General features: G+C 39.3%; 2 protein-coding genes across 4 annotated transcripts in view; one reads left to right on the top strand and one right to left on the bottom strand.

Annotated features, from left to right (window-relative positions):
- Positions 1-24333, bottom strand: part of LOC135202346 (DNA excision repair protein ERCC-6-like) — a 397074-nt gene that overhangs the window by 29026 nt on the left and 343715 nt on the right. The gene's annotated exons all lie outside the window — the stretch shown is intronic.
- Positions 14673-20317, top strand: LOC135201939 (DNA excision repair protein ERCC-6-like). Its single transcript, XM_064231222.1, has 4 exons — positions 14673-14970; positions 15804-15995; positions 18884-19105; positions 20101-20317. The coding sequence occupies exons 1-4, from the start codon at positions 14945-14947 to the stop codon at positions 20315-20317; spliced, it is 657 nt and encodes a 218-aa protein (XP_064087292.1). The 5' UTR covers positions 14673-14944.

Below are 24333 nucleotides of genomic sequence, written 5' to 3' on the forward strand. Positions count from 1 at the left end.
CGTGGAGTTGTGATATTAAACCCTCTTACGCCGAAGCCCTAAAAAATCAAAAACCTCTCCTGTATGCCGGCGCCGGTTTTGAGTGAGCGCGGAACCGGAAAAATAATTTTTTCAAAAAATCACAGCGCGCTTAGTTTTGAAGATTAAGAGTTCATTTTTGGCTCATTTTTTTTTCATTGCCTGAAGTTTAGTATGCAATCATCAGAAATGAAAAATAATATCATTATCATATGTAAATAATGCGATATATGTAGCGAAAAAAAAAATCATAGATAATTGTATTCAAATCACGCTGTGCAAAAACGGTCAAAGCTAACGAGTTACTTTTTTTTTCGTTGTATTGTACACTAAATTGCAATCCTTTTGATATATAATACATAGTAAAACAATAAAAGCAACACTGGAAAAATATTATCACAAAATGATGTACGAATTCGTAACGCGCGGACGTAAAAAAATGTTATTTTCAAAAAATTCACCGTAATTCTAAATAATGTTCTAGAGACTTCCAATTTGTTTTCAAAATTAAGACAAATGATTGGATATTACGATACTGTAAGAGTTTTAGATTAGAATTACAGATTTCGACCATTTCGGACGAGTTAAAATTTGACACCGAATGTCGAAATTTTAATATATATATTTATTTATATGCACATATTTCGAAGATGGAAAAAGCTACAACCTTTAATTAATTTTTATTGTATTCTTCATGAATTTGCGCACATTTTGATATATGAAACTCTATAACAAAGGCTAATATGAAAAGGAGCAAATATTAGGATTCAATGCGATGTACGTATTTTCGCGGAAGACTTGCGGCCGCCGAATCGCGGGCGCGGAGTGAAGGTAAATATATTTTTCAAAAATTCACCATAAATCACAATTATTTTTGAGAGACTTCAAATTTGTTTCAAAATGAAGAAAAATGACTGGAATAGGTTACTAGGCCGTAAGAGTTTTAGCTTACAATTGCGTTTTTCAACTATTTCGGTAGAGTCAAATTTGTACCGAACGTGGTTTTTTTTTCTATTTATCGTGATTTATATGCAAATATTTCGAAAAAAGAGAAAAGCTACAACCTTCAATCATTTTTAGTTGTATTCTACATGAAATTGCGCACATTTTCATATATAAAACTTTATGTAACAGCTAATTTTAAATGTGCAAACATTTCGACAATCGCACAAAAAATTCTGATTTTTTTCGGAAGAGTTACCGCGCGAACGTAATGTTTTTTTTTTCATAAATTCACCATAAATCGAAAACATTGTGCTAGAGACTTCCAAGTCATTGCAAAATGAAGGTAAATGATTGAATATTACTAGAATATAAGAGTTTTAGCTTACAATTGCGTTTTTCGACCATTTCGGTAGAGTCAAAGTTGACCCGAAAGTTGAAATTTTTGCACTTAACGTTATTTATATGAAAATATTTCAAAAATGATTAAAAGCTACAAACCATGGGTTGTTTTTTGTTGTATTGTTGCATGAAATTTCGCACATTTCCATATATAAAACTTTATGTAACGGCAAATTTAAAAGGGTGCAACATTAGGACAATCGCACGAAAAAATTTATCGGAAGAGTTATCGCACGAACGTAAGGAAAAAGTTTTTTCATAAATTCACCATAAATCGAAATATTGTGCTAGAGACGTCCAATTTGTTGCAAAATGAAGGCAAATGATTGAATATTACTATAATATAAGAATTTTAGCTTACAATTGCGTTTCTCGACCATTTCTGTAGAGTCAAAGTTGACCGAAGGTTGAAATTTTTGCACTTATCGTTATTTATATGAAAATATTTCAAAACTGATAAAAGCTACAATCATGAGTATTTTTTGTTGTATTTTACATGAATTTGCGCACATTTTCATATATAATACTTCATGTAAAGGATAATTTAAAATGGTGCAAAAATTATGTCAAAGTGACGAAATAATTTCCGAGATGTGTCACTGATACTTTTTAGTGCGATAAGAAAGAAATTCGTGCTTGCGCGCCTGCGTAGCGATTGTAAACAAAACAACGCCTTGATCCGTGAACTCCCAGCATCCCCCAAGGCGCGTGATACAAAAGTTTTCGGGTGGAGGCCTATAAGTATTTTTCCGCGAATTTTTAAAAAAACTTTTTTGAGCCGACGTATGATACGTCAAATCGGCATACGGGAGACATTTTGACTCGACGTTTAATACGTCCAATCGGCGTAAGAGGGTTAACGGGCCATTGTGATGGTGTGTGGGGTCCATGTGGGGATCCTACAGTAGGTTGATATGTTAATGAGCGGCTCATGCTTTCAGTTTAAAGTGGCATGGTTTTTTTTTTGTCTTATGCGTGATGTGTTTGTACACATCATTGTATTTTTATAGGATGCTTAGAAGAAAGCCATTCATAATCACTGAGTGGAGAAGTTAAAAAGTGTTGAGGTTCTTGTTGGAAGCTATAGTACATTTCTTCACAATGTTTTGAGTGGTAGACGATTAGAGAAAAAAGTTGCAAGAGATTTCAGTTTAATGTGAACTTTTTAAGTGTCAAGAACTTTTACTTCAAAATGGCCACTGAAAGGAATGTTTTGCTAAATGGTATTATGTAATCTGACTAGGTAGTAGGAACATGATTAAGTCTTTATTGTTTTGACAATCTGCAATATAAAGACGTCATTTATAACTGGTTACTGGCATGCTAGATGATTTACAAAATAAATACATATGTGATGAGAGCAACTAGAATGTATTGCCAGCATTTTATGAAGTGTTGGCCAGTTTTTACCAAAAACATGACAGAGTATATGGCCTAAATTTGTATGAATGTAGAAATATGGTCTGACTGCAGTGAGGGAAACCTGTCACCTGTCTTAGTAGGAAATTAAAATCTATGGCAGTTTTAGAATATAGTGAAGTCGATTAAATGTTAGTTCAGAACTGATATTAGTTTGGGTGGTTTGTTAAGTTTAGGAAACAATTCTTATTTTATAAAATTACCAAAATTAAAGTACTGTACTAGCATTTGCATCGTGTGAAATTGCAATATAATAGTGCAATATAATAGGAGTTTAAGTTGCAGTCTGGTTGTACCGTGTATGAAATTGCAACATAATAGTAGAATAATTACATTGCAAATAGTTATGGTTTGGTATACAGTACAGCATGTGGAAATTTAGGTAGAGAATTTTTTTTTTACTCTTGTCTGTTAGTATGGTTACCACTATTATTTATATAGCTTGCTATGTAATAGTTTGCTTCTACTAATGTCAGTGGTTAAATTATCTCTTAACTATATCCTTTTTCATCAGGTCCAAACAGCATTTAAATGTGCATCTGTTTTACGAGATACCATCAACCCTTATTTACTTCGGAGAATGAAGAATGATGTGAGAAATCACTTATCACTGCCAGATAAAAATGAACAGGTAACTCTTGCCATTCATTACTTGAGATGAGTTATGAAATTGGTTCTTGAACAAAAGTTTCTGCTAGTGTGGTTCGTTTGGAAGGAAAAATAAAGAATACCACATAGGGGGCTATAAGAAATGGTTTAGTATAATTTTGAATGTTATTGCTTCTTCATTGTTAGTCAGATTTGTGAGAAAATGGATAACATTTAAGTGCAAATTTTATTGGAAAATGGCAAATGAATGAATATGACTCCCAGTGGAGCTTGTTAAGGGGAATTTTGTGAACATTTTTCTTTATACGTACTATATCCTTATTTAAGAACCATTCTATCTTCACTTGTCAAGCAAATTTCTTAGTGCAGGTGGATATACTACCTGAAGAACTAATGACATATTTTAGTGAGGTTGTTGAATATAGGCATTTTAAAATGTTAAAAAATGAGGGTGGCATATTCTGTAATTTATCAGTCACTCAAAAGAGGTGGGCTTTGTTTAAATGTATTTATTTTGATTTTATGAAATTGTCCGGATTCTTCTTGGCTGAAAATATGTTGGTTAACTGATTTACAAATGATTTTATTGGCACACAAGTGTATGTGATAAAAAGATTCTTACTAAAACAATAAATGGTAATGCTACAATTAATTGTTAATACCAGAGAGTAACAAGAGGCAAGGTAAACTGTAATAGGCAAAAGCTTTCATGTGTACAGGCAGTCCCCGGGTTACGACGGGGGTTCCGTTCTTGAGACGTGTCGTAAGCCGAAAATCGTCGTAAGCCGGAACGACGCTTGGAAATATGTCTTAAACTAATAAAAAGTTATAAAAACCTTACTTGTAATCCTTTGGTTACACTACATGTTGTTTCCTGTAGTTTTATGTACAACCTGGAGTTATTTTCATCAAGAATGCTGGTTCTTGAAGGTTAAAAAACTATTGTAATCCTCTGGTGACACTACATTCTTGAAGTTTTATGTACAACTTGGAGTGATTTTGCCAAATCTTGAGGGCTACAAGAACAGCTGATTACTATTTACGTATCATATAGACTAATTAAAGTAAACGTATCTTTAAATAGGCTTATATATTAGTATCAACAAAACATTTCCTGCTATGAGTCAGAGGCCGTTTAATGAAACGAACACTTCTCTGTCCTATCTGTTCAGAAAATAAATGTTACGTCAATCCCCCGAGACGGTGACCATTGTTGCCAAGGTGTCTCTCTCTCTCTCTCTCTCTCTTCTCTGATCAAATTACTACTGGATAATGTCTCTCTTTGGATACTTCGATTTTGCCAAATCTTGAGGGCTACAAGAACAGTTGATTACTATTTACGTATCATATAGACTAATTAAAGTAAACGTATCTTTAAATAGGCTTATGTTATTAGTATCAACAAAACATTTACTGGCATGAGTCAGAGGCCGTTTAACGAAACGAACACTTCTCTGTCCTTAACTCGGAGCGTCGGAAGACACCTCTCTCTCTCTCTCTCTCTCTCTCTCTCTCTCTCGTTGTAATCTCTCTCATCTTGTAATTTCTAACAGAAACTTCGTTTTGTTATTATTACTGGAAACAAGCAATGATTTTTTTCATTATTTGTGCTTTTGGACTGTTATATGTAAACTTTGCGCACCGCAAGCTAGTATGTATTCATTCGCATCGGAAACTAGTTCCGCATATGAGGCGTCACTAAAAAACATAGAGAATACGACATAAAAAGTGTCGAAAATCATCATAACCTCAAAAATTTTAAAATTGTTGTAATCTAACCAGAAACTTATTATTAATTATACTGTGCTAAACTATAAAGGATTTTTATCATAGTATGAGTTTTTTTAAAAGCGTCGTTAACTCGGAGCGTCGGAAGCGTCAGCGTCGTAACCTCGGAACAAGCGTCGTAACCCAGGACGGATTTTTTTTTCCATTGAATATTAAGAAAAAGCGTCGTAACCTCGGAACGTCGTAAGGCCGGAACAGTCGTAACCCGGGGACCGCCTGTATTCTGTATTGGGAAAAATTCATTTGAAAAAAAAATACATCTTTTCCTCATAGATTTGTAGTTACATAACCGTTTTTATTGTGTGATTTACACCTTAACCTCTTGTCATATAACTAATCCCTTCAGTAACAAAGAATTGTGCTTTTTGTATGAGTTTTCCCCCACAGTTTTTATTCTGCAAAATATGCTTAAATTATGTTTGTTTATTTTTGTAGTTGGATGGAAAGGTATTACATATTATGAAATTGCAGAGATGTGGTATCCAGCTGCTGGAAAGTAGAGAGATGGTTTGGGAATGTGGTAAGAAGGGATGAGAAGGATAAAAGACCTGTAGGAAGGGCCAGAGGATCTTTGAGGAAAAAGGTGTAAATGGACTCTAGGGCGAAGTTGCAAATTTAGGCAGAAAATTCCACAAGACAAGAGAGGAGAGAGCCAATTTCCTGTCTGAACTCATAAATGGAAATATTACAAAACTTTATTAGGGTGATGTCTGAAAGGAAATAAAAAAAAAAATAGGTTTATTTCGTTACTGCATTATTGTTATCACTATTAAATATGTAGGTTATTAATTTTTCACGTCATACTCTCTTGCTGTAAAATTTATTAAAATAACATATTTAAATTGTTGTGAAATGGGAATTGAAGTTAATTTTTTAGCTATTTAATGAGACTACAGAGTTATATTTCAAGACTAAGCAGGATTCACTTAACAACAACAATAGTTTGTAAAGAAAAACTAAAATTGAAAGCAAGGTACAGTTCGACTGCCAGGTGGAAGAGAGAAAAAAAGGGAATGAAGCCGTGCCTGGTGGCTGAAGGGTGCTGCAAAGAACCATCAACACAGTGGTGTATGCCATGCAGTGCATGTTGTTAAGAAGGACAGGGATTGATGCATATATGATCTTACTAATCCTAGAGTACACTTTGGTACATATTTATTTTAATTATTTTGTACTTTAATAATGAAAACCACTAAGACATCACTTTTTTGTATGAACAGACAACCTTCAATAAATGGGAGGAAAAGGGCCGTGTAATTTATATTTACGTCTTGGTATCCTTGAATCACAGTGCTTGTTCTATCCAAAATCTTATAAGTATTTCACATTTTTGAGAATATAAATTGAAGTAGCTTTATTATTATAATTTTAACTGAATTTTTTACCATTATAATGTTGCAGTATATTTTTTATATAAAATGCTTCTTTCCCCTTTTATCACAAACGCAGGTATTGTTCTGCAGTTTAACAGAAGAAAAAACAGAGAAATGCTTATCATGAATACCTCAATGGTGATCAAGTTAAATGGATTATGGGAGGAAGAGAATGAAAGGTAAGTTTTCTTGATGGATCCTGTTGTGATTTGAGCATTTATAATCACACCCAGTTTGGAGATATGTTGATACTTGCTCATATATTATTCCATAAGATTTAACCTGGATAACTTGATTTTGAGATAGAGCTTAAAACAAAAATAACACGATGCACCACAAAGGAGAGCAAAAGTGAGAGGTGAGCTCAGTGCAAGCCTTAAATACGAGGTCCAGAGTCTTGGTCCCCAATTTTCCATAAAATTTTGTTGCCTTTGCCCTTTTCTACTTGTGCCTGTATTACTCTACATTAAAACTGAAGATTTTTGGGATAAATCATTATTATATTATTTTACTGTATTTGTCCATGCATTTTAGTTTTGCTGTGTATTTTTGGTATCATGAATACAGTAATTGTAAACTTAGGCCAGCTATACTTTTCACATAATTGATGGTAATTAAAAGATTAGTGTGAGAAAAAAACATGCTTCTGCTCAATTGATTAGAGACAAATAGCAAATATTTTTTTATCAAAGTAATGTTAGTAAACTTCATTTTCATATCTGTAGTGTCTGGTTATTTGACTTCTAAATATTTGGAATCCAGATCCAAAGGACAATGGTTGTATAATCTTATGTCCTGTAGTTATACAATTATTACTATGTACCGTGTATTTCCACATATAAGAACTTTTAAATCTTAAGATTCACCCCTAATACGTACTACAATTCTAAAAATCAAATCTTGAATGCTAATGTGTATCGGTAGACTAGCCTCGGCGCAATAACCAACATACATTAAGATTCATATTATGAAATAAACTGATGATAAAGGTTTAAAACCATTTTTATTGTTACCTTAGATATTAATGCCATATCTTCATAAATAGCCTATTTGAGGAATAATTCTGTACTACTGATGAAACCAACTTTTATCTATACGATCCCAGCTGAGAAACTGTAAGCATGAGTCATCACACATACCACCATCATAGGAATTCCAGTCTGGTTCTGTTGAGTCAACTTTGGCTTTGTCATCGCTATTATACAAATCATCTTCGGTACTATCAATGGCAATTTTTAAATAATTTTATGACACTTTCTATAATCACGTTTCCCCATGCTTTTTTAACAACATTGCAGCAAACATCAAGTGAGACAACATTGCAAAGCTGTTTGTAGCTGTATAGGACAATTCAGTCATATGAATGATAATTGTGTACGAAAATTATCGTTCATTATTGTATTATTAACGGTTGTGTGAGAATGGTGATGGAACGTTAACAAAACAATGGTCTCCCTTTTAGACAACATATGTATGAAAAACATGTAGAATCAGCTTTGTTAAACCCAGCTTTGATAACTTACAAAAGGAATGTACTACAGATCTCTAAATTAAGTTCTATTCGGCAATTAAAGACAGTGATGATATCGGTAAAATGCGATCAGCTGATTATTTTTGTACATGAACTTTCCTGTCAGACATATACTTAGCTTACGTCTCTGACGTCACGACAGAATTCAAAACTCGCGGCTAACGCGACAGGTAGGTCAGGTGATCTACCTTACCCGCCGCTGGGAGGCGGGTGTAAGAACCATCATACCTTTCTTGCCAGATTTTTTCTGTCGTCGGTGTCGACCACACCTGTTGTCGGTACCTCTTGACAGTTGGATTCTTTTCTCGTTTTCCGCCCTGGATTGTTTCTTCTACGGACTTTTGGTGAAGTACCCGATCTTTTGGCCTGGCATTCGCGATTTGTGGAGGCGCCCTTCGCTGGACAGGCGTCAAGAGCTTGTTAGGCGCGTTTCGCCTGGCAGGCGCTCTTCTCCTGACTTTTACTCGCCTCGAGTCAGGCGCCGAGAGCCTAGCAGGCGCTTCTCCCCTGGTAGACGCTCTCCTAGTAGGCGCTCGTCGCCAGAGATTCTCTCGCCTCGGTTCAGGCGCCAAGAGCCTGGTAGGCGCTTTTCGTATGGCAGGCGCCGTTCGCCTGGTAGAGCCGCTCTCCTTTGGATAGGCGCCAAGAGCCTGTGATAGAAGTTCTTCTTCAAACAGGCGCTCTGCACCTGACTGCCGCCTGACTCCTATTAGGCTCAAACTGGATCTGGGAAACGCACTCCTCCAGACAAGAAGGATGTTGCAAGTAGACACTTGCCTGAAGCATTGTCTCCAAGACGTATACGTCTAACTTCCTCTAGAGACTCCTTTAAGAATAGTCGCCCGCCTCTAAGGATCAGGAGGGCTCTTCAGCTCAGGAGGAACAGGACCCCTCAGAAGAAGAAGGACCAAAAGACGCCTCAGTTTCCTCCTATAAGAAAACTAACAGAGTTACTCCTGCAAGAGTTTGGAGATATCCTTTCTCCTGTGGCTCCCCCTTCTCCTCTTTCGTTATTCTCCACTTCGAAGACGTCGAAGGTTTCGTCTTGTGTAAGGATGAAACCTACTGTTTCCATGAAGAAGGCGCTGAGAGGTTGGGGTGGGGAAATGGCTCCTTTCTAAGGAAGAGAAAGGGAAGACGGTTTTTTCTTTCCCTCCGTCTAAACTGACCGGCAAGATTGGGATTCTGGTACGAATCGGGAGAACCTTTAGGCCTCGCTCTCCCTTCGTCTGCGGACTCGGACTTCTCTTCATTAGTGGATGCTGCTCGTCGTTCCGCCCTCTTGTCCGCCAAGACTACGTGGGGAATGAACGAACTTGACCACTTACTGAAGGGAATGTTCCGAGTCCTGGAAGTTTTCAACTTCCTTGATTGGTCTTTAGGTGTGCTGGCTAATAAGACCAAGACCCCAGTGCTCTGTCTCCTGAAGATCTTAACTGTGTACTCACTTGCATGGATAAAGCAGTGAGAGACGGATCGAGTGAAGTCTCCTCACTGTTTGGAGCTGGAGTGCTTAAGAAACGGTCCGGTCGGTCTACTGTTCGTTTCTCACGAAGGCAGTGTCTCATGCACAAAGGGCCTCGCTCTTGTATGCTCAACTCTCTCCGCTTCTGTTCCCCAAGAAAATTATCCAAGATGTCTCGAAGTGCCCTTTCAGCTAAGGCTACTCAGGACATGTTAGCCCAGGCGGCCAGGAAACCTCGCTCTGTCTTCCAACCCAAGACAAGAAAGAGACTCCTCTGAGACAGGAGCCCTTTCGAGGAGGACCCGCTGTCAGAGGTTCTGCAACCAGAGGGACTAGACCTTTTAAGAGAGGTAAAACCTTCTCTAAGTCAGTCAAGAGGGAACCAAATAGCGGTCAAGGAACTCCAGACCATCAGTGGGTGCCAGACTACTGAAATTTGCCGACGTCTGGGCCCACAAAGGGGCAGACAAATTGGACCCTATCGATTGTCAGCAAAGGATACCTCATTCCCTTCTCGTCAAGACCACCATTGACGACCACTCCGAGGGAATTGGTAGCCAAGTACAAGGACCCCATCATGAATCAAGCCCTTTCTCTAGCAGTAGATCTCATGCTAGAGAAGGAGGCTATAGAACTAGTGAAAGATCCCCGCTCTGCGGGCTTTTACAACAGACTTTTCCTAGTTCCGAAGAAACTCAGGAGGATGGAGACCGGTGTTGGATGTGAGCGCCCTGAACGTCTTTGTGGAAAAGAGGAAGTTCGCCATGGAGACAACTTCCTCAGTGTTAGCGGCTCTTCGTCCAGGGGACTGGAGGTGTCCTAGACCTTCAGGACGCTTACTTACTTTCATGTGCCGATCCATCCTTCTTCACACGGAAGTATCTACGATTTCATGATGGAGGAAACATCTTCCAATTCAAGGCCTTGTGCTTCGGCCTATCAACTGCACCCCAATGTTTTTCACGGGGTTAATGAAAAAACGTGGCGCAGTGGCTACATTTGGAGGGAGTGAGGGTGTCGCTTTATCTCGACGACGTGGCTAATCAGAGCAGAGGGTCCTCAAGAAAGATGTCTGGAGGACCTTCAAAAGACCCTTACATTGGCAAGTTTGCTGGGACTTCTGGTGAACTTCCAGAAGTCTCAATTAATCCCCAGTCAAGAGAGGATCTATCTGGGGATTCGGATAGCTTCTCTGGCTTTTCGGGCTTTCCGTCGCCAGAGAGATAGCTCGTTGCTACGAGAATAACGACCTTCCTAGAGAAAGATGCATGCACAGCGAGGGAGTGGATGAGGTCTGTGGGGACACTCTCCTCGCTGGAGCAATTCGTTTCTCTAGGAAGGTTGCATCTCAGGCCTCTACAGTTCTTCCTATACCAGAAACTGGAGGCGTCTCTCCCTAGATCTGGAGTTCTCCTTCAAGATCTCAAGGGAAATCAAGAGAGACCTTCGGTGGTGGAACAACCCACTTCGATTTGTGGAAGGAATGTCTCTCTACATGCCGAACCCCAGCCATGTGTTGTTTTCCGACGCATCGGAGGCAGGTTGGGGAGCGACACTCGGGACAAGAGAAGTGTCAGGCACCTGGAAGGGGGATCAGGTGTCCTGGCACATCAACAAGAAAGAGTTGATGGCAGTCTGGATCGGCATTGAAAAGCCTTCGAACCCCACGTCCGAAATGCAGTAGTGCCAGGTCAATTCGGACAAACACAAAACAGCCCCGTTGGCGCACATCAAAAAACAGGGGGGGACGCACTCCTTCTCCCTGTCAAAAACAAAGCAAGGGATCTTCTGCTGTGGGTCTCAAACAAGGAAGATCAGTCTTTCTCACCAGATTCGTACAGGGAGAAAGGAACGTCAGGGCCGATCTCCTGAGCAGGAAGAATCAACTCCTGCCTTTCCGAGTGGACCCTCCACTCAGAAGTATGCCAAGACCTGTGGAGAAGATGGGGCAGACCTCACATCGATCTCTTTGCAACAGCAAAGAACGCAAGAATCGAACTTTACTGCTCCCCCCCGATCTCAGACCCAGGAGCAGTATCAGTGGATGCGTTTTCTCCTAGATTGGACAGGGCTAGACGTCTACGCCTTTCCCCCCTTCAAAGTACTAGGACAAACCCTCAGAAATTTGCTATCTCGGAGAGGACAAGAATGACGCTAGTAGCTCCGTTCTGGCCCGCCCAAGATTGGTTCACAGAGGTACTGGAATGGTTGGTGGACTTTCCAAGAGCACTTCCACAAAGACAAGATTTGCTCAAACAACCCCACTTCGACAGGTATCACAGAACCTCCCCGCTCTCAATCTGACTGGCTTTCGACTGTCAAAAGTCTTGTCAGAGCGAAGGGGTTTTCGACAAAAGCTTGCTAAGGCTATCGCCTCAGCTAGAAGACCTTCGACCCTTAAAGTCTACCAGTCGAAGTGGGACGTCTTTCGCCGTTGGTGCAGGAACCAGAAGTTTTCCTCTTCCAGTACCTCTGTGACTCAGATAGCAGATTTCCTAGTTTTCCTCAGAGAAAAATGCGGTTTGGCAGTTATCTACTATCAAAGGATACCGTAGCATGCTGGCTGCGGTGTTCAGACATAGGAATTTAGATCTTTCGAATAACAAAGATCTTCATGATCTATTAAGATCTTTTGAATCTTCCAAGAAAACTTCGAACGAAGTTCCAAGTTGGAATCTGGATGTGGTTCTTCGTTTCCTGAGGTCCGCTAGGTTTGAACCACCACATTTAGCCTCCTTCAAGGATCTCACGAGGAAAACTCTCTTTCTCATGGCTTTAGCATCTGCTAAAAGGGTTAGTGAGATTCATGCCCTAGAAGGAAGGGTAGGTTTCAAAGGAGATTCCGTGGTTTGTTCCTTCCTTCCTTCGTTTTTAGCAAAAAATGAGAACCCCTCAAATCCTTGGCCAAGGAACTTTTGAGGTTCGTGGTTTTATCTGCCCTAGTAGGGAAGAACCTGAAAGAACTCTTTGCCCTGTTAGGAGTTATTTAAAAAATACTACCCCATTCAGAAGAAGAAAACCCTTAAGGGCATTGAGGACAGACTATGGTGCTCTGTAAAGGACCCCAGCAGACCATTGTCCGAAGAATGCGCTGTCTTTCTTCATTAGAAGTGTTGTGAAAGAAGCACATAGATCTTGTAATGAAGAACATTTCAAGCTCCTAAAAGTCAAGGCTCATGAAGTGAGAGCAATTGCCACTTCCTTGGCCTTTAAGAAGAATATGTCTCTTCAGAATCTGATGAAAACTACATTCTGGAGATGTAATTCAGTATTCGCCAACCACTACCTAAAAGACGTCAGTATTACGTATGACGAGTGCTTCGCGTTAGGCCCGTACGTATCGGCGGATTCGGTGCTGGGGCAGGGAGCTGGAACATATCCTTAGTAGTTTTTTCCCTTGTTTTTTTTTTGGTAATTGAGTTCATATGGTTGTATGAAAAATGATGCAGGTAGGCATCTTTTTTAGTTTCGTAATGCTAATAACGTTAGTTTGGTTAGGTGATCGGATTTGGTTTGAAGCTCCCTGCGTTGGTAGTGGACAGGTTCTGTCATAGAAGAGGGCGAACCCCCATTGACATGATCCGACTTGGATTCTACTAAGTAAGCGGATATCAAGTCCCGTTAGTAGACCCAAAGAGTCTTTTCAGCTGTAGGTCACGCCCTCGCTGTAGCTCTTATGGCTATGCAGACTAATAGACAGTATCTATGAAGTCTTCAGCCTAAACAGGTAAGAACCAAGGTTATGTTTATCCTACAACAGGTGTTGTTTACCTTTTCTTTGTTATTTTCTGTCTTGTACCCTCCACCAAGGGTGTCAATCAGCTAAGTATATGTCTGACAGGAAAGTTCATGTACAAAAATGATATTATTATTTTACAATAAAGTTTTGTACATACTTACCTGGCAGACATATACGATTGATGGCGCCGCCCAGCCTCCCCTCAGGAGACAGGTATAAGAGAGAAAAAATCTGGCAAGAAAGGTATGATGGTTCTTTCTTACACCCGCTCCCAGCGGCGGGTAAGGTAGATCACCTGACCTACCTGTCGCGTTAGCCGCGAGTTTTTGAATTCTGATCATGACGTCAGAGACCGTAAGCTAAGTATATGTCTGCCAGGTAAGTATGTACAAAACTTTATTGTAAAATAACAATATCATTTTAAGACTGTAAACAAAACTAGCCATTTAAGACTGTAAACAAACCCAGAATGCAAATGGCCCATCATTGCTCTGTTCATATATTGTAATATGATAATAGATGCAATATGATTAAGTACAGTAAAACAAGTTTTATTGAAATTATCATTATTCTCAATACAACTGTTATTCAAATTTTGCAAGTAGATATCTATCAGTGTAACAACCTAACCAAGGCAATACGACGTGCTCTCTCTCTCTCTCTCTCTCTCTCTCTCTCTCTCTTCTCTCCTCCTCTCTCTCTCTCTCTCTCTCTCATTGACTGTAATACACTCCTACTACTCCTCCAACCTCCACTAAGCTGATTGCTGACGTCATTTACTGTAACTATCGAGCATTTATTAAGAGTTGTTAAAATTGTCAAATTGTTAAATCCTGCTGATTCTCAATGGTGGCTTCCATAAGTAAAAATAAAATACATTTTTGTTCATCCCTCATGTAGTGGAGATCTGAATAAATTGAATAATGGCCAGGAGAAAGTGATCTTCAGAACTGGAGAAATCGCACCTAATACTTATACAATGAAGTAATACTTATGTGCACATTTTCAACCAACTTCATTAATTTACGAGAAAAGGTATCTCCTTATTATGCCTTCTAACAACTAATGACAATGAAGATATTGATAATACTAAGTCAGCTGAGATTTTGAGAATGTAAACAATATCAAATGCAAATGGTGTACATGATGATGTTTATATTTTGTATTATAGTAACAATATGATAAAAGTAATACTGTAATTGGATACAACAAGCAGAACAACCTTTATGAAAGTCATCATTATTATATGAAATACAGATGTACTGTTTAATTTTTGCAAATAATCACTTTTCTACAAAAAGCATTTTGGTTTTGTAATTTATAAGTCATCTTTTACTACAGATATGAGATAAAATCATGAAAATTTTCCATGATTTTGTACCTCATCTTATCTAGAGGTCGTTTTATTCGCGGAAATACATACATATATGGTATATAAAATGCATATGGTAAAGGTTTTCCCAAAGCCTGGTTTGACCTTATTTTAAATCATTACTGTAATGTAAAAAAAAAAATTGAGTGTGGAGTTAAGTGTGTAATAGTAGGTGAGGGGAGTAGGTAACGTAAAATATTTCTTGAATTTCAGGTTTTTGTGGGACTAATTAATCTGCGGAAGATTTGCAATCACCCAGATTTGTACACTGGGGGACCTCGTACCTATGATGGTTTTGAATCTGGTTTACAGGTGAGTAAACAGATTGAAACATCATTTCAATTTTTACCAAATTTCTTCCCTATAAGACTTGCAAACACAATTGTAATGGAATTCCATCTTCTGATATTTCTGATAATTATTAACTATAATAAATTGTTACCATGAAGTGCAAGTGAACAGTGTTTCCATGAGGGATTACAAAATGCTAGCATTCTTAATCTGGTCATAATGCTATCAGGGTAGGAATTTTAAATTTTATACAGGTAACATGATTGTAAACAGTTTGTATATACAGGGAACATGATTATAAACTGTTTGTATCCTTTCTTGGTTGTGATGCCAGTTTTTAGTAGACATAAAATTGTACCTTAGATGGTGTCTTTTCATTTTTTAACTGTGACAGAATTGTCTTCCTGCTCTTAAACTATATCTTGTACTGTGTACGTTTTTGTTGGTGTTGAAACAATTTAAGAATGGTATAGGTTTTCTTCATATGTATTGAAGACATTACAGTCAGCAAAATCAATTGCTCTCAAGAAGGAAGCTGCCAAAAATTAATTAGTGAAAACCCAGATAGTTTTGTATGATTTCTTTTTCTCCACATAACTTGATTCAGTTTTGTTGAATTACCATAATACCGTAGGAAACAGTCATAGTTTTCTTATAGAGAGATAGACATATAGAGATTGGGTTGCAATAATTTATTGCATTTTAATGGATTGTTTATAATAATGTTGCAACTTTCTTGATAATTCTCATAGTTGTCTTTATAGAGAGACACATATAGAGATTGGGTTGCAAAAGTTTATTGCATTTTAATGGGTTGTTTATAATAATATTACAACTTTCTTTATAATTCGTAGTGTTTTCTTTAAGCCTGAATTGAAGTATGGTTGGTGGGGTCGATCTGGCAAGATGCACGTCCTTCAATCAATATTACGACTGTGGTCAAAACAAGGGCATCGCGTACTTCTTTTTACACAGTCACGGCAGATGATGTGTATCCTTGAAAAGTTGCTTATAGATGAAGGCCATTCTTATTTAAAAATGGATGGGTAAGTGATGTAGCTGGCTCAATAGAAAAGGTTTTTACAGTAAAACAGATTTTACTGCAAATGAATGCACTAAAGGTCTCTTATAACAATAACTTAAAAGATATTGTTATAAGAGACCTTTAGTGCATTCATTGCTCAGCACTCTCTCTAACTGGCCCTGAGGGAAAATAATGTCATTTCTGTTTGTCAAAATTCACCTTGAGAAGTGCAGGGAAGGGAGATGGGCCCAAGAAACTTACAAATAATGATAGTTTAAGAACAAGAGAATTTCCCAATTTGCACCCCTCTTGTTATACTATACAATACTCTATCACCTTCTGTTAAGTATCCAAGGTTTGTTTTAATGTTTTTGTCCCAATTTCCTCTAGCCTCCTTTTTTTACAAGTATTATTAGTAAACTTATCCTTTGTATCTGGATATGATGATACTAAAATAGAGGTTATTATATGGTGTAATGGTACTCTTCTTCTTCCTAGCTTAAACCCATTTTTATATGGGGTCGCCATTACGAATGAGTCGTCTCCATCGATTTCTGTCTTGTGCCTCGTTCTCATTTATACCTTTCAATTCCATATCTTCCCTTACACAATCACGCCATCTCTTTCTTGGTCTTCCCTTCTTCCTTCTACCCCGCACTTCCATTTCCATCGTATGTCTTCCAACATGACGTTCCTCCCTTCGTAACAGGTGTCCATACCATCGAAGCCTTCCTTCCTGTATTTTCTTCGATATTTCAGCTACCTTTGTTGATCCTCTTATATACTCATTTCTAATCCTATCTTCCCTTGTTACTCCCGACATCCATCTCAACATTCTCATTTCTGCTACATCCATCTTCTTCTCCTGTTTTCCTCATACTTGCCGTTTCTGTTCCATATAACATTGCTGGTCTGACCACCGTCCTATGGAACTTTCCTTTCAATTTCAGAGGGACCTTCTTGTCACAGAGTACCCCTGATGCAGACCTCCAGTTATTCCATCCTGCCTGAATTCGGTGTCTCACCTCTTGGTCCATGCTTCCACTATCCTCCAATACGGACCCTAAGTACTTGAACTTCTGTACTTTCTTTATTTCTTCCCCACCCAAACTTATGCTACTTCCACCGTCCTCAGTAATACTAGAACACATATATTCGGTTTTTGATCTGCTTATTCTCATTCCTCTCTCCTCAAGTGCTGCTCTCCACCTCTCCAACCTCCCCTCCAACTCCTCCTTCCCCTCTGAACACAACACAATGTCATCCGCGTATAATATGCACCATGGCACTGCTTCTCTAACATCCCTGGTCATTACATCCATCACGATGTTGAAGATGAATGGGCTAAGTGCTGACCCCTGGTGTAATCCAACTCCTATCTCAAATCCATCCGTCTCACCAACACTACTCCTCACTCTAGTATACACATTCCTGTACATCTCCTGAATAATTCTGACATACTTTTCCGGCACCATCTTCTCCCTCAAACATCTCCATATTTCTTGCCTTGGCACTCTGTCATAGGCCTTTTCAAGGTCTATGAATACCAGATGCAGGTCTCGTTGTTTTTTCTCTGAATTTCTCCATTAGCTGCCTTATGCAAAATATTCCATCCGTTGTGCCGCTTCCCTTCATAAATCCTAACTGTTCCTTCCCTATTCTAACTTCCTCTCTCAGCCTGCTATCTATGATTCTTTCCAAAATCTTCGTGTGAGACATTAGTTTTATACCTCTATAATTACTGCATTCCTGGACATCACCTTTACCTTTAAATATAGGTATCAATATGCTTTCCCGCCATTCTTCTGGTATCTTTTCCTGTTCGAATATTTTTACCATCAGATCATACAAGATGTCTACCCCTTCCTCTCCTAAGGCTTTCCAACTTCGACTGGGATTAAGTCAGGTCCTGTTGCCTTCCCATTTCTCATTCTTTTTAAGGCTCGTATCACTTCATCCCTAGATATCCCCATTACCATTCCCATGTTTACTTGTCCATCCTCTCTTACAAGTCTTTCATTTTCTTCATTTAGCAGTTGTTCGAAATACTCTTTCCATCTTTTCAGGATGTCTTCTTCCTTTTTTACGACAGTACCATTCCTATCTTTCATTTGCTTAATATGGGTGATGTCCTTTGTTCTTTTATTTCTTACTTTTGACAGTTTGAGCATCTTACTCAACCCTTTCTTGGTTTCCAGTTCATTATAAACCTCTTCATATGCCCTTGCCTTAGCTTGAGCTACCACCCTTTTTACTTCTTTGTTTCTTTCTCTTAATCTTTCTCTGTCCTCCTGCAGCTGTGACTCTTCAAATCTCTTCTTTGCCTCCCTTTTACCTTTCACCACTTCCCCCACCTCTTCTTCCCACCACCAGCTCTCCTTTTCCTCCCATACTATTCCAGATGTTTCCCCTAGTATCTCCTTTCCATGTCTTCTAATCACTGATGCATTATGCCTCCACCATTCTCCCACATCTTCAATTCCCAGATCAACCTCTCCCAGCACTCTTCTCCTGAACTCTCTCTTCTTATCATTATCCCTCCCTAACAATTTATACCACTTGATTTTCTTTACCCCATTCTTTTTCGTTTTCTTTTCTCTTTTCATCTTTAAATCCATACAAAGGAGCCTATGTTGGGGGGCCACGTGGTCACTGGGATAACTACTTTACAATTCCTAACTTCCACCAGCCTTGATCTATTGTAAAGGAGGTAATCTATTTGTGTGCATCTACCGCCACTCCTGTATGTTATCAAGTGCTCCCTCTTCTTTTTGAAGAATGTGTTCACTATTGCCATATCAAAGGACACGGCATAGTCTACTATACTATTATGGTGTAATGGTACTGTGTTATGTATATTGTATTATTACATGTATATTCAAGTGGTTTTAATTAATCTAAATATTTCAGCACCACCACTGTGTCATCACGCCAACCATTAATTGACAAGTTCAATGGGGACACTTCATACTTTGTCTTCCTTTTGACAACCCGTGTTGGAGGACTAGGTGTGAACTTGACAGGAGCAGACAGAGTTGTAATATTTGACCCAGACTGGAATCCATCCACAGACTCACAGGCAAGGGAACGTGCCTGGAGAATTGGGCAGATGCGCCATGTTACAATTTATAGGTAAGTTAATTTTTTTTGTCTCTTATGGGCATAATTTATTTCATGTTTTACATTATAGCATGTCTCTTGTGGGGATGTTTGTTTCATGTTTATTTATACAGAACAAGATAAAATGTTTTCCAATGGAGATTTTGTATTTACTCTTCTGAATTCCATGACTCAAATTTGAATTTTTATTTCATTTTTTGATGTATAGGAAGAACAGCATTATGGAAAGTTACAATTTAGGGATATGTTAATCTCAAGCATATGTATTTGACAGAAAAACCTAATAAAATCTGAAGCACATGTAATTGACAGGAAAACCTAATAAAATATCAAGCACATGTAATTTACAGAAAAATCTAATAATCCAAAACTTTTAGCATAAATTTTTATATAGGTAACTTACCGAGTAATTATGTAGCTACAAGTTTCTAGAATCAGCTGCTAGAATTTTGAAATTCACGGGTCGTGCTATTTTCTAGTGGGGAAAGAGAGGAACTAGCAAAATGGCTTCAATTTGTTTCTGCTGGGTGATGGCTGTACTGCAGTTAGTAGCTCCAGCTTGGCATTGGAATTCATACTTTCTGGTTGACATATGTTTTGTGAAGTATTCTTGGTTTGCACTATAGACTTATAGCACATTTAGAGAGGGATAGGCATTATTTATTCCTGGTTTTGACAGTATTTGTTCAATTTTGACTATTCCTGATTACGACACTTTTTGTACTTGACAATTATGTTGGACTCAAGTGCTTCTGGCAAAGCCTGTAATACACGGCTTACAGAAGAATCTTACAATTCTAACACTGTGTACAGATTACAGAGGACAGGTGTGTTCAATAGATTTAAATTGTAGCGAATGTGCTGACTTTGACAATAAGAAGTGGAAGACCTTAAAATCACTCTTAAGTAAATTGGCAAGAGATAGGGAAAGAAAAGTGACTGTTAGGCAAATTATTAAGTCATTAGCTAGCCAAAGAATCCTGCAATGATATTGTTAATGATGTCAGTGTTGATGAACCTGTAAGAGATAGGAAAAGAAAAATGACTGTTAGGCGAATTATTAAGTCATTAGCTAGCCAAGAATCCTGTAATGATATTGTTAATGATGTCATTGTTGATGAACCTGTAATTTTTATTGACCCTGTTCCCAGTTCTGTGTCTGTATGCGCTCCTTTACCCAGCTCCCTCGCTTCTGAACCCAACATCATTGCCAGCCAGTCTTGAGTGCAAAATCAATATAAGATTTGGTTTGATTGTAGAGTTGCTTTCACAGTTAGCTACGTCTGTGAATGTCCTTATAGATGGTAGGAGTGTTTCAGAGTGCCCGATTGTGCCTAGTGTCAGTGCTGTCTGTTGAGCGCCTGGTAGCACCTAGTGCAAGTAAAGTGTTTGATTAAGTGGCTGCCCGGTCCACCAATTCTCGTAGGCAAGGTCAGTGACATAATCCCCTAAACCTGGAAGGAGTCAAACTGGTGGCCTGAGGGAGGTTAGTGGGATCTGCCCATGGTTAGTTGCCCTTTGCTGAACCTGTTGGAAGTTCAGATGAGTTTTCTTCCAGACATCAATGCAGCCTCGCCCACTGAAAAGGTGTGCAATGGATGTCTCGGTTCCCTCTGTGCCATGTAAGAGAACCAGGTATCCTTTATCTAGTCTGTGTCAGTCTTGCAGTCATTGGGATAGCCAGAACATTTTTCTTCTGGTTTTCCCTTTGCTGAGAATCAGAGTGTGGCTTCCAAGTGCTTGTCCTTTTGTAAGCACTCTTTGCCTCACATAGAATCTTTTCCTGAGAGCCTTCAAATGCCCAGGTCTAATCTGCGATCCCCCTTCAGTGTCGAGTTAACTCTAAGGATTTTCAAATTTCGTCTGAATGCCTGAATGTGTCAAAGTGGCCTATAGCACCTGTTTGCTTGGTATCTTATGGATCGTTAGCAGGAGCAGAGTGCCCTTTAGTGACCAATCGCCTGCCTTCTTCTGCTCATTTGGATTCTGACTGAGATTTTTTTTATATTTCTTTGGTAGTGGGAGCTCCTTTGGTTGACCTCCCACCTGCTACTTCTGCACATCGCTCTCCCTCTCTTCAGGTGGTTCCTCCTCCTTTTACTCCTCAGGTGCTGGATTTAGCTTTGTCTCCAGTTTTTTCAGATAAGTAGGATGATGATGATATCCTTGCTCGAGATACTTGCCCTTGGCCTAAGTGTCTTTGCTTAAGTGTTTACTTGTGACCTTTCTTGAGTTCTTTGCTCTTGCTGTTCTGTCATCACCCACTTCTGCTTTTCTCAAGGAAGCTCATTCAGGAGGTTCTTTGAAGCTTAATAAACTAGTCCTTTCTTTGTCCAAGAAAATACTCAGTGAGATTGACGGTTGGTTTTTGGAAAAGAGGGCTCTGGGCAAAGCCATTTTTTGCTTCCCTCCTTCAAGATTATCTAAGAGAAGACACCAGTTTTACCCCACTGGGGAAGCTCCTTCTCTGGGAGTCTGCCTCCTCCCAGGGGGATTTCTTTGGGCTTATTGATTTTTGGCAATGATTATGTTTAACACTACCAAGTTAGCTCACCTCCTCAAGAGAGTGTTTAAAGTATTTGAGGTGCTTAGTTTTCTTGACTGGGTGGTGGGCACTCTTGCACAAAGGTTAAAGACTGCCCTGATCTTACTGATGAGCTTCCTCTGACTGGTTGGGGGTCCTGTCATGTATTAACAAAGGGATCAGAGATAGTGCACAAGAGTTGGCTTCCCTATATGCGATGGGTGTTCTGAATAAGAGTGAACTTTGGTGTTCTTGTACTTCTAAGGGGGTAACTTACTCTTAGACATCTGTCCTCCTTTTCTAGGAGCTGGACCATCAAGATCTATTCCCACAAGGCATTGTTCAGGGGAATACATATCCTAAAAAAGAAAAAAGAAAAAAAACTCAGGAAATCCATCTCAATCCTCTAGACGTTCAAAGAAAGTTTCAGTACACCTATCCAGGGCAATATCACCCCTACAGATGTGGCCCTTTCCCAGCAGATTTGCCCCCAGGACAATCAAGAAATCCTCTTCTAAATCTGTAGGTAGGGGCCAGACTCCTCCTTTTTTGGGAAAAATGGAGAGAGAAAGAGGGGTAGAGCCATAGATAGTCAACGTTCTTAGGAGAGGCCACCTTTAACCAACTTTCCAGTGGCATTAACAGGTTACTCCAAAGGCTCAAAGAAGGCTTTAACCCTTCTGAGAAAGTCTCGTCTCTCATAGAGAAGGGGCCAATAGAAGTGGTAGGGAGAGTGAACTCCCCCGGCTTTCACAACCACCTGTTTGTGGCGCCAAAAGTGTCTGGGCTGGAGGCCCGTCCTAGACATCAGCGCTCTGAATGTTTTCACGAAGCGAAAATTCGGGATGGAAACAAACCGTACCATTCTTTTCATCCATTCGCCAGGGAGACTGGATGACACCAGGAAATTCCTAAGGTTTGTATACAGGAGCAAAGTGTTCCAATTCCGCACAATGTTGTGGTCTTTCGATGGCACAACAGGTTTGTACAAGAGTTCTTACCCCCTTAGCAAAATGGTTGCATTGGGTTGGAGTAAGGATATCCCTCTTAACTCTGATTGGGCTCAAAGCCAATCAGTTAAAAGTGTTCAGAGCAACTCCAGAAAACCCTTCTGTTAGCCCAGGACCTGGGCTTGATGATAAATACTCAGAAACCTTAATTAATTCCTTCTTAACAGATTCTATATTTGGGCATGATAATACTCTTGAGTATTTCGAGTTTCCGCATCCCCAAAAGAGTAGAATTGGGTCTGAAGTTGGTCGATAAGTTTCTCTTTCTAAATCAGTGTTCCTTGAACAATTAGATGAGTCTTGTAGGGACATTATCATCAACAGAACAGTTCATTCACCTGAGCAGACTTTATATGAGACCACCTCAGTATTTTTTAGTAATCAACTGGGACAGGAAGGTAGTCCCAGATTCAGTAGTGTTCCCAGTGACTCCTGAAATAAAGTTACATCTACATTGGCGGAGTGTAGAACGAAGAATTTCGGAAGGGAAATCCTTCCTTCCAGTGAGTCCCAACTTAGACTTCTACTCAGACGTGTCAAATCTAGGTTGGAGACTGATCTTAGGAGGCAAGGAAGTCTTGTTAAAGTCGTCTCAGGAACAAGAGAATTGGTATTTAAACGTCAAAGAATTGAAAGTAGTACAACTGGGACTTCAGTACTTCAGGTCTTATGTATTCAGCAAGGTAGTGACTATACACTCAGACAATATGACTTCCTTCCCTTTCATACATAAAGAACCAAGGGGGAACACTTTCTCCTGTATGAGGTAACGAAAGATCATCTTTGGGGAGATCGGAATCAGACCACCCTTCTGACGCAATTCATTCAGGGAAAACCCAACATTTTGATGGCCGAACTGAGCTGCCAGAAATAAGTCTTGCAAATGGAATGGACACAGGACTCTGAAGTTTGCCTGGATCTCTGGAAGTTATGAGGAACACCAATCTTGGATCTCTGGAAGTCATAGGGAACAGCGATCTTGGATCTGATTGCCACATCAAGAAACAACCATCTGCCTCTCTTCTGCTCGCCAGTCCCAGATCTGTTGGTATGGACAACAGATGCCATGCTTCAAGACTGGTCAGACAAACACCTCTATGCCTTTCCACCTCTTGAGTATGATCAGGCAAGTATTATATAAACAAATTCCAGAGCTACCAAAATGTATCCATGATTCTAGTGGCATCCTTTTGGCCAACAAAGGAGTGGTTCTAAGACCTGATATTGCTACTAGTGGATTTCCTAAGACTACTGCTGCAAGAGAGACTGCTTCTCAGACAACCCCATTTTTGGCAGTTTCATCTGGGTTTGTCTTCTCTGCCTCGACAGGATTCTTAATATCAGGAAGCTCCTCCATAAGAAAGGCTTTTCAAGACCAGCTTCACAAGCTATCGCCAAGTGCAGACGACACTCCTCTGATAAAGTATATCAGGCGAAGTGGGCTACCTTTCAAGCATGGTTCAGAAAGCACATTGTGCCATCTTTAATAAGATTTTTTGACACCACAAGGCATTAAGAAGTGGCAGTATACCTTGGAACCTTGATATGGCACTTAAGTGAGAGCCATGCTATAGATAAGTGGGCTTGTTCCAAGGAAATGCAGTTTGCTTGTTTTCCTTGGGATTTCTAGCCGAGAACAAGTTAATTTCCAATCCTTGCCTCGCTCTTTTATGATTAAGAGCTTTGTCAGGTATTTTAGGTCCAAG

The sequence above is a fragment of the Macrobrachium nipponense genome, chromosome 30 (assembly GCF_015104395.2).
Source record: "Macrobrachium nipponense isolate FS-2020 chromosome 30, ASM1510439v2, whole genome shotgun sequence".
Taxonomy (NCBI): Eukaryota; Metazoa; Arthropoda; class Malacostraca; order Decapoda; family Palaemonidae; genus Macrobrachium; species Macrobrachium nipponense.